The sequence below is a fragment of the Dreissena polymorpha genome, chromosome 6, assembly GCF_020536995.1.
Source record: "Dreissena polymorpha isolate Duluth1 chromosome 6, UMN_Dpol_1.0, whole genome shotgun sequence".
Classification (NCBI taxonomy): Eukaryota; Metazoa; Mollusca; class Bivalvia; order Myida; family Dreissenidae; genus Dreissena; species Dreissena polymorpha.
The window spans coordinates 29133821-29153227 of NC_068360.1; the positions used below are offsets into that span (position 1 = coordinate 29133821).

Sequence of the window (19407 nt, forward strand, 5' to 3'; positions counted from 1 at the left end):
GTAACCGGAGGAAAGCCTACCTGTTCCATATGGTGACCACCAACCAAACTCACAATCTGGGAACGGGGATTGAACCCGGGTCGCCATGATGAGAAGCGTGTGTACACAACACTGCATTGATCGGAGAGCCAACGATCATATCAAGCGCCGTCAACTCGGTTATGTATAAATATCGGAAACCTAACACTCAAGTGCATGTTTATATCAATTGGTTAAACCGTTTGTCACTTCATTATGTGCGATGACTGGATAACATATGGACTCATTTAAACGTATTGCATGTTAAGGCCTGTCAAAATCACTTTTATTTTTAGAGACTGACGAAGTTTCTATCCAATACCAATCAGGATTACCTACTTCAAGCTATCAGCTGTGCAATAAAGATATTCGCCTCTACAATCCACAAGTGTTGTGTTTTCTACATTATAAAAACGCTGGGTGATACCAAACTGATTATTATCTACGTTAAACACCATCGAATGAGATTATGTTAAGTTTACAACATAAGTCATTACTGTAGTCGCTTTGGATGAAATATTCGATTGGCTTTGAATCATATATATTTATCTATTAACATAACTAGAAAAGTCTTACTGCTAAAGATGACTGGTATCAGAGGTAAACTTTACATATTTGAAATGGACGTATTTCCGCGATATAAATATACAGTTGATCGCGTGGAAAGATTGATTCAAAGAGGACATTTGTTGAAGTCAGACGTGTTTTTTAAACAGAGCTTTGGAAATGTCAGACTTGTATTTCATTGTTACGGCCAAGGCAGTGAGTGTACACATTTTCTCAAAACTGTGAAAAATCAATTTGACGCTTTAAGCAGTAGAGCAAAACACGAAAATGTATCTAAATTGGAACCTACTGTTAGTGTTTGTCATACACAATGTTACAGAAAACATCCTAGAGAACATGCCGAAAGGATGTTTTCAGAGCTGGTTTTATTAACAGAGTGTACTCCAACGACAATCAATTACTTTAAAGAAGCACACACAGATTTAAACATAAATATTTCATCACCAGAAGATATTAAAAGAAACATTAATCTTTTGTTAGAGCGATATGTTTGCTCGGTAATTGGACAGATGGTAGACAATGCGATAAATGACAAGAATGAAATAGATAAAGTTCGCCGGACAAAACCCATGCCAGAACAATATCACAGTCAGCTAGTGGTACGGAAGACTGCTACTGTGAGGAGAGTCGAGAATATTTTTTGCGATCACGAGCGAAATGGATTACTATCGATCAAACGAAATTCATCTGAGTTAGAAAGTGGATTTGCAGGATCAGGTATAATGCTAACTGTTGAATCAGTATCAACACGTATTGGCGGAGTTACTAAAATAGATGGCCCTGTAAGCACTGAATTATTACTGCAAACAAAAATTGTTTTGCACTCAATTTTTTAGCTGATACGTTTCAAATCCCAATAGTTAATCGTTTCTTGTTATTAAATTTGAGCACCTTAGTTAAATTGCTTTACTTTAATCAGTTATTTGAATATACATGTTCATAGATTAACAAAGGTAAAGTTTTCAAGACATTGTCATAGTTTAAACCCATGTTTAAATCATATTCAAAAGCTACACCGTTTAAATACCGCAAAGGATGAAGTTAAATATCAACATTTTATCGTTTAGCGTATTCATCATTCAGCGTTTATTCGGCTTTCCACCTCAAAAATTCATGCATAAGTTACTCGTCGTTAAAAGTACATTTTTGTAAATATTCCAGTGTGATGAGGATACTCGCGTGTGGCTGGTTTGATTCTCGATGAAGGCATTTTCCCACCTTTTTAAATTACTCTTATTTTATAGTATTCCATGTTTGAAGTTTGTCTGTAAATGCATGACTCCCTTGTTCGAAAATACGGAAACCTGTTAATGACACCCTTAATTAAACACTGAATAGTGAACAAATATACGCAATATCTTTTACACATATTTTAATATATACATTTACAGAAAAAAGGTTTAAAACCTCTTCTACGGCTGAAGAAGACAGACACAATATGGATATATTGTTGTTAGATGTTAAAGCGTTGTTCGAGAGAAGCGATGTTCCAAAGTCAGAATGGCCACGCTTTGAGCACACAAAGACACCGGAATTGAATCCTAAGGTATAATTTTACGTTTTGTTTTAAGATCTTAATTAGATATGTCATAAACACAACCCAGATACTTGTCTTTTTTGAGTTTATTTATTTATTTTTGATAAATATTTCGTTATTATCAGTACAACATACGTTTTACTGTTACCAATTAACTTGCTAACATATGTATTGATTTGTGTAAAACCCTTAACAATCGGCCAGTTGATATAATACCTGTAATGCATTGCAGATTGTTAAAACTCTCTATAAACTAGACCCCAGTGTAATCGGATGTGGATATCAGCATAATGTTCTTGAAATAATATTAAACAGAGAAATAAACAAAACACTTGATGGTAAAATAATACAGACATTGACAAAGAACAACATTGTGAAATATCATCTCAACTACGGCCCATGTCCTTATACTCCGTTAGCGGGAATACAGGTTGGCACTCCCATAGGGCGGTGTGGACGAACTGCTACTTTAGGTGGATTTGCAGAGCATGGAATAGACAAGTATGCATTAACGGCTCGTCACTTTATAGACCAGCAAGATGGCAAGATATACTATATAAATAACAATGGATATTCGGAGTGTATTGCCGTAAAAACGACCCCAGCTAGACGTGAGAGGGACGGGCTTGATATTGTTGCAGTAAGAATATTTCCACAGGTCGAAATTAACGACATGCGTTTCAAAGACTCCACAAGAAGACCAGCAGAGTCCGTGCTGTTCCGCTTCCAAGAAACACACGAACAAGAAATACGACGTGTATTGCAAGGAGAGCTAGTTTTCGCATGGACGGCAAACTCATCTGTATCCCCAAGCGTTGGAAGGATTGTCGTGCCCCAATTTGAAACACCATTTGGACAATATAAATATGTCGTCATTGTAAATGACCACGCTGGAAGGTTTGGGCAGGAAGCATTCGGTAAACCCGGAGATAGTGGGGCTATCGTGTGCATAGACGACAAAGACGGGAATGGCGTCCACGTTATCTCAATGTTCATGGGGAAATGTGAAGGTCAATATGTCACTCACTTCTTGACTCTGCCACTACAACACGGTTTACAACAGATAAACATGGAACTAGGAATTCACGCGAAACTGTGTTAAATCGAAAAGTAAAAGATGTTTGAAATGCAATATACTCATTTTAGTTCCATGTAACAAACTGTTACAACTGTATGCCATGCCAAGATTGACAAATGCATTGTCTTTTGTATATTTTTCTGGTTTTGATAATTGTTTTTTTGTAATAGACTACTGATTTATCTATTTGGATTTTGTGCGAGTTAATGGTAGATCTCTTGAGATGTCAGACTTATTATTTCGTTTTTATATACACAAAATCGCTTTTAAAATACCTCGCAACACAATAGTCTGTTTTTACCGATTATTTTGCTGTGTTGCGCAAAATAAAAATACAATAAAATCATGCACGATTGGAAATCGTATAATAGTTCCCATATCTTCCTTAATGACAGTATGAGTGATGATTGGCGTTGTGTATTCATTTACAAAATTTGCTATTATTGTATATTTGGTGTCTTGTATTAAACACATGATCTCATTACGAAACACAATATGTGTACCGTTAAATGGTTACTGTGTTTATTATAAAATACTACCTTAATATGAATAAACTATATAAAAATGTGACGATGCGTTTTGAAAACATAGCCAACGTGGCACATCAATACCATTAGAAATTGACATTCACTTCGATTACTAGTTTCATTTTGATATCCGTAATGCAAATTTTTAACCGTTTAAGTCTTTTGGTTAAAATGATAATGATTCTGTGCATCTATATTGTTTACTTTTAATTCATCTTTTATGGAATGTTTATTTCATCTTAATATCGTATATCGACATCTTTTTCCCAACTTAATGGAATCTACTCTTCAAAATATTCAATTTGATCGCCTTTTTATTTGAGATATTATATTTTCCATTGCTTGAAGATGTTAAGTAATTAATATTTATTATATGCGCATATGCCTTTTCAATACGGATGTGATGGAAAATGGCACTCGTATTACGAATATTCATTTACAATGTAAAGTTTGACATCATGAATACTTCTATTTCAATACGATGAATTAATAATATTTAAAGACGCAAAATGTATAGCTCTTTATTTACGTGTCATAAAATCCAGCTGAAAGAACTAAATAATTAAAGTTGTGTCAAATAATGCACTTGCACAAAGTTAGGTGATATAAATTACATATCAATGCTGAAAGGAATAAATTAAGCGTAAGGGTGATGCGCAAATTCGGTGAATTGTTTGTCATAAATATAATTTTACCCCATTTGGGGTACAAATAAATCAAACAAATAATATGTACAGACAATGAGAACATAGGATAAAAGTGTCAATTTTAGTGTATTTGCTGAATCAGCAAAAACATGCCTTTTGCCGCATACTTAAAAAAAATGAGCAGATATTACTGTAAGCATGAATATATATATATATATATATATATATATATATATATATATATATATATATATATATATATATATATATATATATATATATTTATTTATTTATTTATTTATTTATTTATTTATATATATATATAAAGTAACAAGGACATATCTACGGTTTTTCCCCGAATACCATCTCATCTTAAGACATAACACATGCATCATTCTCTATTCTCAAAATACTTGCAATTTATCATCAGCAGCAGCAGGAGCAGCAGCAGTATTATATTTGTTCAAATCATCATTATCATTGTTATAAATAACCAAAACTTTTTTAAATAAATAACCAAATGCGTAATATAACTCGACATAAGAATCCAGTGTGACATGTGTTAAAATCCTTTGTGACATTCAACCTTTTGAATAAATAAACATCAGCATCAGACACAATTCAGAGAAATTTATGGACGGTTGACGAATGGTACTAAAACCATTTACTGCAACGATTAACCTTGGAGTTCCAGTTAAAATACAACATTGAGGCAACCCTGAGTGGACATCGATGGAGAAAACAATATAACGTCCATGACTGCTTTTGAGAGCTAGTCTTATTTAAGCTTAGACATTGTTCAATTGTTCAATCGATAAGCAAAAACCTCTATCATTTTACCATTGGCATAATGTTTATTTCAATCTTTCAAAATTTCTGTCTTTAAGAAATGTCTATCTTTGTCAGCTTAACATCAGTCGTAATTTTACGGACGGGCGGGTATGCCCAATTTGACATCCCTCCGCGTTTTGCGGGGGATAACAAGAAGTTAAGGAGAAATGGACAATTTATATTTAGGGCGATCGTTCCGGCAAAGTTGCATGATGCCATTAGGGTGTTCACTTGTGTAATTTTGTCTAGTAACTTGCTTTATATTAAACTATTTAAGTGCTATAATATATATAACAATAACGCCAGAATTGATAGAGGGGAATTAAGAGTTGAAAAGTCTTTTTGTATGCATATCAAACTTATTTATTTACAAACTAATAAAATAATGAGAGTCAAATGTTAGCAATGTAAAAAAACGCATGCACCAGGATTGAGACACAAATTTGGCGTCTAGCATGTTATTACTTTTATGTATTATTTTAAGTAAAAATAACAAATGCTTCTTACGAAACAAACCCATACAATCGGAATTCAATTTCGAAATGTGCGTATATTTTGTATGATGTAAACTTACCAATAAGGGAAGGGCTCGGTTTTCTAAAAAGAGCTAACACATGCACACAAACACACACGCACGCACGAAAATACATACGCATCCACACATATACCCACACAATACACATAAAAATCCTTCAGCAGCAGAAATTGTCGAAGTAAGTTATTCAGTGAATCACGGCAAGAAGTAAAAAAGATGACGTATTATGTCCCTACGTCAGACGCTGTCTTGTCTTGTCGAAATGAAATTTTGTCGTGCTCAAACGATATATTATCTTGTTGAAACGAGTTGTTCATGTGTTCATAATGTATGTTTAATCGAGATTATCAGAGAAGTCGAAACTAATACATTACATTACATTTTATACTTTTATTTTTCAAGAAGGCTGTCTATAATGTATGTATATTGATTCCACCTGACGAATAAACAGTCGTCCGTTTTAAAAAAGACCTGGCCTGTATAATCATGTATCCTATTAAAATGAGCGTTTTATTATTTTATCAGCCCGCTGAATTTCAAAATTCAATGTTAAAGATTGCTCACTTTTTCTCAAATATGTTCATCCGAAAGCAAGAGTTTGTTATAAAAAAAAAATAGGCGTGTAAGTATACGAACATGCGCAATGCGCGTGTTGCTTGGAGTAAAACTGATATTTTTTTACGGTGAAATAGCGCAATGTGCGGTGTACATTTAACCACAGTGATTCATATTATAGGTATTGAACATGTTATACAATGCTTATCAACAACAGTGACAACGTGGCAATTCGTTTACGTGTAAACATGTAAAAATGTTCATAACATTATTGTATAAGGTTGCATACTTTGACAGTTGAAAGGAAACAAACTTAATACCCTCATAGTTGTGCTTGACCATTTCATTGAGGTGATAAAGCTTTAATCAACGTAAGGCTGAATGTCGTGTTGTTTGCATCGTTTGTACTATATAGGCAACTGTTAACTTGCCATGAATAAAAGAGCAGACGCAACATGACGATTTATATTTGTAGTTACAGTATTTACTGACAAAAAGCTCACATGTTTACAGGTCGTTTATTAAAAAACGTGTGTCTGAGATCAATCGAACAGTGCTAATATCAGACATATCTGAAAGCTGGATTCAACCGAACGTAATATGCACATCAGATGTATTACATCACATCCGTTTGTATCTTCGAACGTCTGCATAACTTAAAAACAATATTAGGTGCCGTAGGAGAGTATAGGTCCTGTCGTTGCGGCTTAAGTTGCACCTGTCATATTAAAACAATAATGCTCATCACAAAAAGCTATCGAACAAATACCGATGTTTCGATGAAACAATGTCATATAATCAGACTACTACAGTTTTATCTTCAAATTTAATTGAATACTTAGGTCCAAATATTTGTATGTACGCCATGAATCTCATTGGTTTTAAGTTCTTATTTTGAATAGGTGGCTAACCCATTTTTGCCGTTATTTACATTTATCTACAAAAAACATGCCGTAGAAATTTTCCGTCAGTAAGCAAATATGAATAACTGAAAGAAATGCTTTTGCACAAAATACCGAAACTAAGGAAAAAAGAAAACGATCTGTTTCATCTTTAAGTGTTAAAATATAATACAAATAACTGATTGACAACACGGTTTGGAAATCCCTACTGTTTGTAGACTTTTTCCACACGACAAATGGACACAATGTTTCAATAAGCATCTTTTGCGACACTTCGATCTCATTAGTCCTGACGACAAAGAAGGCGGAGTTTGTACTATTGGTCATTTCTAAATGATACAAACAAAATCACTTAAGTCTAGTATATTGAACATATGAACGATACTCATTTAATTATAGTCGTTAACATAGGCTTAAAATAATGTGAATCACTCTATGATGGGATATTATTACATCGAAAACTATCAATTGAATTCAAATTATCATTCCCAGCAGTGTTTGAAAAGTGGTAAATATCATAGACCATTTTGTTAAACATATTTATTAAAGCTTAATCAAAAGAAAAGTTTTAAACTTGTTAGAGATACTATTAAGGGATTTTCCTGAGTCGAACAAGTTCTTTTTATTTTACGAGAACATCATTAACAAACCCGGTTACCTTTGTTCGTATAGCAATTTACTAAACAAATCTAATAATCATAGATTTGATTTCCGGTAAGGTCACACTTTTTGTTTGGATTTGCAAGTAGTAAAGTTTTATTTACAGGCATTATTATGCACAAAGGGTAGTCGTTAACCAGCTTAACAATGAAAGGGGTGATTACATAAAAAGAGACCTTACTGAAAAAGGCAAAAAATCCAATCAAATAAACAGAAAAACTATATAAAGAACCAGAGCGAGTTTATAACTTGGGACTTTCTTATCATTATGTGGATATTATAACCATTATGAAACCCACATCAGTCCATTATAATTGTTTTATCGTTAATCACGATTCATCATCAGTTCTCAAATTGTACAAGATAGGAAAGAATTTACATGCACGAGCGAACACGCATTGTGTTTTAGCCCAGATCATAAACTTATCTAAGGAGGAATTACAAGATAAGTATTGATGCAAAGCATCAAATGGCGTCGGGAATTTCAGTGTAAAAGGCACTCAATGACGTTACATGGAACGATTTTATTTCTACTGTAAATATTAATATATTGGCCGATTATTTTAAACAAAATAGAAAAAGATACTGGTATAACCATTATCTATGATTGTGTGTTATAACCCTCAAATAACTATTATCTATGATGTTGTGTTATAACCCCCAAATAACCATTATCTATGATTTTGTGTTGTAACCCCCAAATATTTCATAGTTCATTTTATTTACATTGGTTTCTTATTTTTTTACTGGCATCCGTGTGCAGTTTTCATTAATGGAACAGAACTGTGAAGGTTTTAAAAAATCTGCTTCATCTTGTAAGCGTAATTTCATATTTTTCTCAATTTCAAGGGGAGATGATTCTGAACTTATTCTTACGTTGCTCATTTACGATAGGGGTAGAGAACTTATTGATATGAAAACACTGTCAAAGTTTTAATGTGTTTACGAACCCCCCCCCCCCCCCCACCCTCTCACACTTATATTTCATGGGCATAATAAAAACAAAAAATGTTTACAATAAAACAGCATATTTATTCGAACTAGAATGTCTACATCAAAACAAAATGTTAACATAGACCACAAATAAAATAATTTGATTCTACTGGTGCTCAAACCTTGGGCCTCTCACATGTGAAGCGAGCGTGTAACCACTACACTACGGAACCGCTTGAAAAATCACCTTCTAACTAAGATATTAATAAGCTATTAATAGTCGGTTTAAATGTAAACACGAAAGTTTAAACGCTGGATAGTGAGCGGGGTTAAAGGTCCACACCAAAGGGTCCATACCACTGGCAAGATACGGGTCAGGCCTGCGGCCTTCTTTATGTGGTTCTCAAACAAAACAACCTGTAGGAGGTCTTGATAGTAATGAGACTGGGGTGCTGTGATAGTGCTCCTCATTGATAAGCGGCTGCTTCCTTTATCAAGACTCATTATAACATTTAATAATACGTGTCACGCTTCGCGCTCTATAGCGCCTTTATTAGTAACTAGGTGGTTGCTAGGATAGTGGAACAAAGAAGGTTTTAATGTGTTTACGAACCCCCCCCCCACCCTCTCACACATATATTTCATGGGCATAATAAAAACAAAAAATGGTTACAATAAAACAGCATATTTATTTAAACTCAAATGTCTACATAAAAACAAAAAGTTAACATAGAACACAAATAAAATCATTTGATTCTACTGGGGCTCGAACCTTGGACCTCTCACATGTAAAGCGAGCTTGTAACCACTACACTACGGAACCGCTTGAAAACTCACCTTCTAACTAAGATATTAAGGTAGTGGGAGCCTAATGGGTACTTTTTCAGAAACACTCTTTGTTATTATTTCCACATAGTAAATTGTATATCACAACTAATTGCAAAATTTTAAAACTTTTTACCAGCCGGTTAACTTTTTATTCTTGGTGGAATGCACCTACCCCTTGACTCGGTTGGGCGTTTTCTATGGATTTACCCTATATTCAAAATATATAGTTTTTTGTAATGGGATATACATATATTTTGACAATTAACTTAATAAACGTACTCGACTGGATTTTGTTAGTAGATGCAGAATTTAAAAAGTGTCATTGAAAGAGAATTGTGCCTTTGATGTCCAATAATATATGCACTTATCTGGATAAAATGGCAAACACGACAACAAATGGTTCAGTGACAAGAAACTTTGATCATGCTTTATGTCACTTTTAATGTGATGAAATGCATATATTGTACATATTTATTTAACACAACATATTTTCTACACATTGAATGAATTTCAGGAAGTTTTACCATTCCGATCTCAAGAAATTTTACTTTGAGTATGCCTACCCCAATTCATTTTCATGCAATGAATTTAAGTATAAATGTGTATATCACTTCTTTTTGTGGGTTTTCTAGTTGCTTTTTAAAAGCTTTAGTTATAAACCATGACATGTGAAGAAATTTAGCTAACTTTGAATTAATGTTGATATAATAATACATTAACAAGAGCACCGCATAACGGGTGCCACGCTCGGCTGCGAAAGCTTGTCAGAATTTTTTTTTTAGAGGTCACAGTGACCTTGACCTTTGATCTAGTGACCCAAAATGGGTGTGGCGTGTAAAACTCATCTTCAACTACGTATGAAGTTTCAAAGTTGTAGGTGGAAATACTGTGATGTTAGAGGCAAAGTTAAAGTTTTATATTAGAGGTCACAGTGACCTTTCACCAAGTGACCAAAAATGGGTGTGGTGTGTAGAACTCATCAAGGTGCATGTACATATGAAGTTTAAAAGTTGTAGGTGGAAGCACTATGATGATAGAGGCAAAGTTAAAGTTTTATATTAGAGGTCACACTGACCTTAACCTTTGACCTAGTGACCCAAAAATGGGAGTGGTGTGTAATTCTTATTAAGGTGCATGTACATATGAAGTTTCAAAGTTGTAGGTGGAAGCACTGTAATGTTAGAGGCAAAGTTAAAGTTTTATATTAGAGGTCATAGTGACCTTGACCTTTGACCTAGTGACCCATAAATGGGTGTGGCATGTAGAACTCATCAAGGTGCATGTACATATGAAGTTTCAAAGTTGTCGGTGGAAGCACTATTATGTTAGAGGCAAAGTTAAAGTTTTATATTAGAGGTCACAGTGACCTTGACATTTGACCTAGTGACTCAAAAATGGGTGTGGCGTGTAGAACTTATCAAGGTGCATGTACATATGAAGTTTCAAAGTTGTAGGTGGAAGCACTTTAATTTTAGAGCCAATGTAAATGTTTAAGCACGATGGCGGACGTCGGACAGCGGACGACGAAGAGGCTATGACAATAGCTCGTAGTTTTCTCCGAAAACAGCCGAGTTAATAATACAATCTTGAGGTCACCTAAAGTCAAAAGGCAACATATAAATACAGGCGCAGTTCACCACAAAATGTAAAAGTTGTTCCAATATTACGTAGCATAAAGATGTATAAGTTATCATGTTTCTTTAAACATGTAGCACAATAATATACAATTTATATTTTAATAAAAACAGCCAGATTAATGACAACTAGATGTACATAATTTAGTATCAGTATAAAGCCATTGCGTGATTTTGACTGGCCGCGTGTCATTTGAAAGCCATATTATCTCGTTCCGTCACTTTTCGTCACTGAAAAAGTGACCGATTTTAGGGACCACTTCAGATAAAATATTTTTTTGCGTTTGTGACATTTGGTAGTCGCTCATTGTTTTTAGCAATGAAAGTATCCCTAAAGTCATCTTCTCCGGAACTAGAAAATATGGCTTTCAAATGACACAAGGCCAGTCCATATCCCGCAATGTTTTCAGCTGTTGGTCGATTTAGAGTTCCTCTACGCAACAGCACGTCTAACAATCTAGTGTTCTTCGACTTTAAGGTTTTTAATGACTTAATCAAACTGAATTATAGATTGCAGTAACAGTAAAGATTTGGGCCATATTGTCAGTGATTGTACATGTTTTAAGCAAAGATCCCAGTACTTCAACATCATCAGGAGCACTGTGGGCGTTGCAGGTTGCCTGGCGAACACGTTCACTAGATCTTCCTGTTTGTGTGACTGTCCAGGATACGATTTTTGAAAACCGGCAAATAGTCAACAAAACTGCGTACACAATTACAAAACGTTTCAAAACAGTGTGTGTTCAGCAATGCACTAACCAAAACCGGAAAATCAAACCTGCGCCCATTATGAGCAACACAAATGGCTCTGGGAAACTTTGCAAGCCACATTATACAATCATGTAGAGAAGTTTTAATCGATACACTATCAACACTTCCTCCATTTATACGCATTATGTCATGATCATCAACAGAGATGCCAATCACTTTTTGAGCTTCGGAAGGAATTGGCACTTTTGTCTTCACATATGTCGAGAACTTAAAACCCGTCTTCAAATGCACAGCAGTAGAGTAATATCAGGCATTACTGTACCTCGAACTTAAATACAAAATTAAATTCACACAATGCTTATTTCATGAATTTTATCATTCCCCTGTAAGTTTCATTCTGACGCCTTATATGATCGTTGGTTATGAGAAAATTCAATTTTCAACACAACAAGCACATTACATATTGACACGTCGTTGAACTCAAATTTTCGCTTGTGAAAAGAATTAACCATTTATATGAATAGCTCAGATTTTTAATATACCTATGCTCCTTCATAAGATTTATCACTAAAAGTAATGAATTTATTTTAAAAAATTGTAATATTTGGAATAGCTTTTAATATTTATAATAACAATCACAAATATTTTTAATAATGTGCCTGACCTGGGGTTCTAACCAAAAATCTTTAAAAAAATGTAATTTTACCAATCTATGAACACAGTGTCTTCAATAAAACAATTATTATTAATATGTTTCATGTTCATCTGGAATAGAAAATAAGAAGACAGTTGATGAGAAAAAATACTAAAATTTGGCACCAGAATAGTCAATAACACTGTATTAAAAGTTAGTTTTTACACTTTCTCCATTTCTTTCTTATAAGCATCAATGGCAGCCTTGTTAGACAACGAAGTTGAGATTTTCTTGATGGCCTCCCTAGCACGAGCCTCCATCTTCTTAAGATTCTATTTGCAATAAGCGTTATGTTTAGAGTGGTTAGGAAGTTATTTACCTTCACCGGCCTGCCCAAACTGACTTGCATTGCTTAACAGAGAAATGAAAATGATAAGAACATGAAAACGAAATAAGGCCGAAGTTTCTTAATAATGACGTCACAATGTATTTTCATAGAATCCATTCGTATCATCATTACATTATTAAATAAGATGAATGAGAAATCAATTGGATTTATCAACACAAATGCGAAACTAAATTTGAAAACTGAATATGATGGACACCGGAATGTTTCCTTATATATTACACGATAAACAAATATTCACTGGGAATGACACTTGGAATTTTAAGGGGTCTGAAAATGTGTAAGAAGTTCAAAGATCAATGGCAATTGTACAATTATTAAACATTGATAGAAATGGCAGGTTGAAAAATGAAGACATGTATACCTGTTCAAAGCTTGGTTTTTACGTCAAAGTATGGCATTCCCCTGATCTTGAGATGGTGCTGTATTCCATATGCAACACGGTTTACTTTTCTACAGTCAGGGTTTTCACAAACAACGTACAAATAACCACTGTGGCCATTTTGTAGTTCGCCAACAATGTTATTTATTGTCAAAGGAGTGGGACACAGATTACAAAACCATCCCCCACCCACTTCTGCTTACTCTTTTCACGCCATTTAGCAAATGCGAATAGCTTTTACGTGAGTCGTTTGCACACAAATCGCCATCGCAGAGCTCGGAAAATGAATAATTGTTATCGAACACCGGCAACACAAATTACCCAAATCTACCTAAATCTTCCCAAACCTACCGAAATCTACCCAAATCTACATAAGTCTTTGTAAAAATAATTATCTTGCATCATGTTTGTGTGATGGGCACTATTGTTTTGTTTTATGCTTCATCTTTACTCAAGACAATATGTAATTTCCTAATAATGGGTAGATTTTGCATCATTCTTTAAGAAGCGTGTACTACTTATTGAGGCAGGAAGAAAGTGAATCAATTACATAAAAATCCATTAGAAAAAAACGATGAAAAGGTTCTTATTTATCTTCTTTTTTGTTTTGTTACTCTTTTATGTCGTTGATGTAATGAAGGCCAATAAATATATAATGTAGTTAAAGTTGGCTCCCATTAAACGAGCATGGTCGCTTGATGGTTAAAAAAATGCGGATGCATAACTAATATATAAAGAAGTGAATGCTTAAACGGATGCTTAGTAGTTGTTATGCTATGTATCTATAGAGTATATAGAGATCATTTAATTGTGCAAAGCCAAGTATGCTATCCGAATCTTGGCTTCATTGCACTGCTTTTATTCGTTATATGCGTTAAATATAAATGTCGCAAAAATAGTGTACTCAATATACTGAAACTGACAGTTTATTTTTATTTCAGTTTCGGTTATGTCATTGTATTTGTCGAATCTGACACGTTACGCAAATTGCTGTTGTTTCTTTTATCTGGGCGTAGTTATTGTACGTCATGTTTTGTAAAGATTTATCAAATTACTTTGAAAAGCACATGTTGGATGCAAAAAGGTGTCAGCTTATTATTTGCTGTTCGGTTTGACTTACCGATTTTTTTTGAAAATGCCCAAAAACTAGAGTAAAGGTAATTTCCTAACTATTGAAATAAACTTATCAACTCATATATTGTATAAAATTGCATCAAGTTTTCACATACATTCAAAAGGAAATATTGCATGTGGGTGCAATCATTTGCTCTTAAAATGTTAAGTTTATAATTATAACAATGTTCATTATTGTTTAAAATATTTTATTTACATACACCGTCCGATTGTTTAAGTTTTCTAAAACCTTCTTTAAAATATCATTCAAAGTTATTGTCTTTTCTAACAAGGCTCTGTTTTCTGGCAAAAAACGTTTTTTTCTATTGAATAGCTTGCATGAACACTCCTTGCGTGCTAAGCGTTCCGATATTTGCACAAACAAAAAGTCATTTTGAAATAGCATATATATTTATAATTTTGCGCTGTTATATAATGCACTACATTCAACAGTTTGGAGTCCTTACGAAATGTAAGTATGTAAAAAGATCCAGGGTTTTGTATGCGGGAATTAATTCAGAATTAATTAACTGCCATACAAATTGTATGGGGTGTACTGATGAAATTTGGTAACGTCCTCGTAAACAGTTTACCTGATACGTATTCCCGGTATTGCATGCTTCTGCATGTGAGCTCTGTTAACTAGCCATTGTTAAGGCCAATCTCCACGCAGAGTTGTCGTTCCTTGCTCTCACATACACCTTTGCGAAAGGCTCAGCATGCCATATTACCCAGAAACAGGGCAAAACCGAACAAACGCATTCAAAGTATATTTGATTTGGATTTTTTTAAGATCAGAGGCGTAAAATAATGAAATAGGAATTTTAAATATACGATACATCGTGCAAAAACTTGCGAATTTTAATGCAACTCTTTGGAACTATTTTATTTCCCATTTACGCAGATTGAATCATTCCACGCACTTCACAAATGTAAACAATAGAACATTATTTCTATTGAGTGACGATAGGCATTGCTTCAACGTATGTATGTATGTAGGTTTGTTAACATACAAAAAAACATATCAATTTTATAATAATGAATTAAGATATTATGGTATGAGATGGTTTTCTTTAATGCAGTGAATGTAATGTAACCGTCGTGCAAGAGATTGTTTAGTATACTGTAACCTCCATGATGAACGCTTGGAATGACCATGACATGAATGAGGCGTTTTCATAAAAATAGTCCGTTCTGAGCCCATCACAGAGGTGAATGTAATGTAACCGTCGTGTAAGAGATTGTGAAAAGGCCTGTAATTCAAGCATTACGGTACGAGCACAAACACAAAACATGTATCGAAAACCGAAACTATGTTTACATACCATTGAATAATAAATTAGATTTTACCATTCGATAAACACCCATTACGATCAATCCTTATATTAACCTGCGGCCTATCCCGGATCTCTTAGCTTTCTACAAATTATATGACACGATATATTTATATATATATATTATTTTTGGGGGATTAAAGCTTCAGGGATATAATAACTGTATTTACACACGGATACATGCTGGTCGATGCAAATAGACTAAACCATATGCGATTGCATTCATGTTTATATGTCTAATATGATATATGTTTGTGCCATACTTAAAAAGTGACCGATTGCTGAACATAATGTTGTGTTTTTATTGTAAATAAAGGCGGACTTGTTGCATCCTTTGATATACTTACGAATTGCAAATAAAACTGGAAGAACAATTTGCCGTTGAAATATTATGAAATATTTGTGCGGTAAATACAACATATGTATTCAGATGTATAAGATTGCTCGCTCTCCTTAATCTGGCTTATAGTGTTGTCCCTACATGAAACGTATTTTTGAAATGTTTTGAGGAACAAGGTTTTATTTTCTTCTAGTAATATAATTATTGTTGTTCGTGATTAACAATTAAAATTTAAACTACATACACACCTTTAATTATATCATGCGAAGCGATTTTTATGCTTTCCAAACATGTACTTTTAATTATTAGCCGTTGCGTTACAATGCAATATTTAGGCGATGTTTTCACACTGTTTATGTATTTGCGGGCTTTAAATTAAAGGGAACGTGCTTATTCTGAACACAACCATCTGAATAATGTACCTGGATGTGTACTTCTTAACTATCTCATCGAGTAAAAAGTATGTAGTGTTAAATCGTAGCGCTAAACACGGCGAAGTGTTTCTGTTTACCACGCTTTCTCGATATTAGATTTATGTTTTAGAGTTTAAACTTTAAATGCAATTCACAATGCATAGTCATGCAATGCTTGCGAATATCAACTTTCATGTTTGGCAGTAGGCTGCTCCTTATTGGCAAGTGTCCAAATCTTACATGCTTCGCAACAGGTAAACAAACCTATTCAGATACAGGTTAATCCCGTAGTCGTTAATACTTGAGAATTGTAATAAAATCACATGCTATAAATGGACAATAACTCGCTGGTGTATTATTAATGACATGCCTTTTAATTTAGAAACGTACTTCTAGCCTTTGTTAACACTTTCAGAAATGAGTTGGCGCATACAAGGGAAACATTATACTCAAGGATGAAATATTACTTGGCTTTAAAATTAAACGTTAACAAAATCAACACTTTGTTTATTAGAAGGACATTTGTAAAGGCAATTCAACCGCACCTATAATGCAAAAAATATCTGTTTAAACAGCTTGCATTAGTTGACAATAAATTAATAACATATTATGAGAGAGCAAAACGTCCTATTCTACCTCTAAAGGTACACAAACATGTGTTTTTAATATATATCAAAGTATTCTGTGTTTAACGGTAATTTTAAAACAGGAGTATTACTGAGATGGTGCATACGTACATGTAGATTGTATGTGTGGGTTTAAGTAGTGTATTGCTTGTTTTTCACGAGGAAACAAAAATATTTATTTTTTTCTCAGTGGCGCGGCTATGATTAAAAATGCTTATTTCCTATGAGCGCGAATGAATTAAGTCAACAATCTATGGAAACCAACATTTAAAAAATACCTGTCAAATGCTTTTCAGCCGTGTATTTATATTTTTAAAAAGTTAAATTTGATACTTTTTCGAGAATGATAGTGTCATTACGTCAGAATAATTTCGTCATTTTACAGTGTACCAGTTGACAATATCAATAATGTTCACCGTCATTGTTGGTATTTGAAACAATTAATTGATGATATTTCTCATTAAACCACATGAGATAATTACAATATCAGTTATTAAGTTGTATGAGTTTACATAAAATGACAATTCGAAAATAACACGCTCTTTGTTTGATAAAAAACAATTGTACCGTACAATGGTGTTTAAAGTAAATTTATGCGATAGTTTTAACCGCCCAAATCAAGTAATGTGAACTGTAAATATAGAATTGTACCTGACAATTAACTCTGCACTCTGGGAGTTGGGATATTAAAGATAATGCTTTAATTAAAGTACCGGACATGAGCTTGTGTTCGCTGTTTTGCTTTACACAGGCGATTGGTTATTAGTTAAAGTACACAAGTCAAATGTTAGTATACAGAACGACTAATACACGCTATAGCTTCCTGATTTATTAAAGGATTAAAACTATTTTGAAACACATGTAAACACTTAAAATGTTATATGCTTAATACCTAAACCACGTATCTGCCATTAATATGAATTTCCTAATATGGCAACACAATTTCATTGTAAAAAGGGGAACGATCGAATTGTGTTCCCATATAAAAATGCAAAAAATCAAATACATTAGGCAGATATATTAATTGATATTAGATTATGGGTTTAACATAAAACGCAGATAGTATCATACAGTTTAAGCTCATATTTAAAGCTCAAATGTTGAAGAGAAAACTATATGTAAACGCAGGGCGTTTACGGCCTGTAATTCCCACTATTTTATTTAAAATATATATATATATCAATATGTGTCACACCGTAACCTGTCATGGACGTGTGCGTTTCCCAATTATGCTCAGCTGGCTGACTCTTAAGAGAAGGTCATATAAAGTTCAAACGATAGCACCTTATTAAAGTTCCAGTTCATAGCTATTTATATGGGCAGAACCATAAGAAAGTGTTTTTATTGAGGATATCACTGAAAAACTGGTTGAAATCGGTAGAAAACCAAAAATATAGCGATTTTTATTTTGGGGTCAAGACGGTAAAGTACAAAAACGACCTAATAAATATTCATGATTCGACACGTTAATTCAAACCTAAACACACACAATTGCGGATACGGGCGAATTTAGCGGAGAGAAGATTAGAACTGATGCAAATAAATCTTTTACAGACGGAGATTGAGTTTGCTAAATCTTTGTATTTATATTCCATATGCTAATAATGTTTATCGAAAGCTAAACATTGATATACTTTGCATAACTCGCGACCCTGCAATGATTTTCATGTATTTATGATCATTTATTTACATGTATTATTTTATCGATTCAAAACCGATTTTGACCAGGTTTTCGATTTTTCAATGAATTGAGGTAAAGTTTAGTTCTCGCTATACGATTTATATGCAAAACAACGATCTATTCCGCGAACTGGGACTTTAAGTAAATGTATGGACTGAAAACACACATGAATATTTAAAAATGATATGCATATATATATTTCATGACTTTACATCCCTCAGTTTAAGTATACATATATATATATATATACGTAAAACACATATGTTTTATCATGTACACTCTTTCTTTATATTTTCTATTCTTAAACACGTTATTAACAAACTGAAATTATGACCCATATATTTTACTTTGTTTGCACATTTATTGCTACCATTGTTCTCAAAACCGAAGAAGAGTATTAAACAAAATTCTATCGAAAACATTTTTATATTATAATCTGCAATGCACTTCCGAAAAAACGCTCATGCAAATTTCGTTGTAAGTATTAAAACACAATATAAAAGCCAGTGTGACAC

At 33.5% G+C, this 19407-nt stretch overlaps 1 protein-coding gene across 1 annotated transcript; it reads left to right on the top strand.

Moving 5' to 3' along the window:
* The first annotated feature begins 248 nt into the window (after positions 1-248).
* Positions 249-4241, top strand: LOC127833934 (uncharacterized). The gene is made up of 3 exons (XM_052359453.1): positions 249-1302; positions 1977-2131; positions 2355-4241. Exons 1-3 carry the CDS (start codon positions 603-605, stop codon positions 3222-3224), a joined length of 1725 nt encoding a protein of 574 aa, XP_052215413.1. The 5' UTR covers positions 249-602; the 3' UTR covers positions 3225-4241.
* The last annotated feature ends 15166 nt before the right edge of the window (positions 4242-19407 follow it).

Bases quoted from the DNA above. Each gene is read 5' to 3' on its own strand.
- LOC127833934 (XM_052359453.1), top strand. From the start codon at position 603: ATGACTGGTATCAGAGGTAAACTTTACATATTTGAAATGGACGTATTT. The intron at 1,303-1,976 runs GTATAATGCTAA...ATACATTTACAG, and splicing joins AAGTGGATTTGCAGGATCAG to AAAAAAGGTTTAAAACCTCT. The intron at 2,132-2,354 runs GTATAATTTTAC...AATGCATTGCAG, and splicing joins CACCGGAATTGAATCCTAAG to ATTGTTAAAACTCTCTATAA.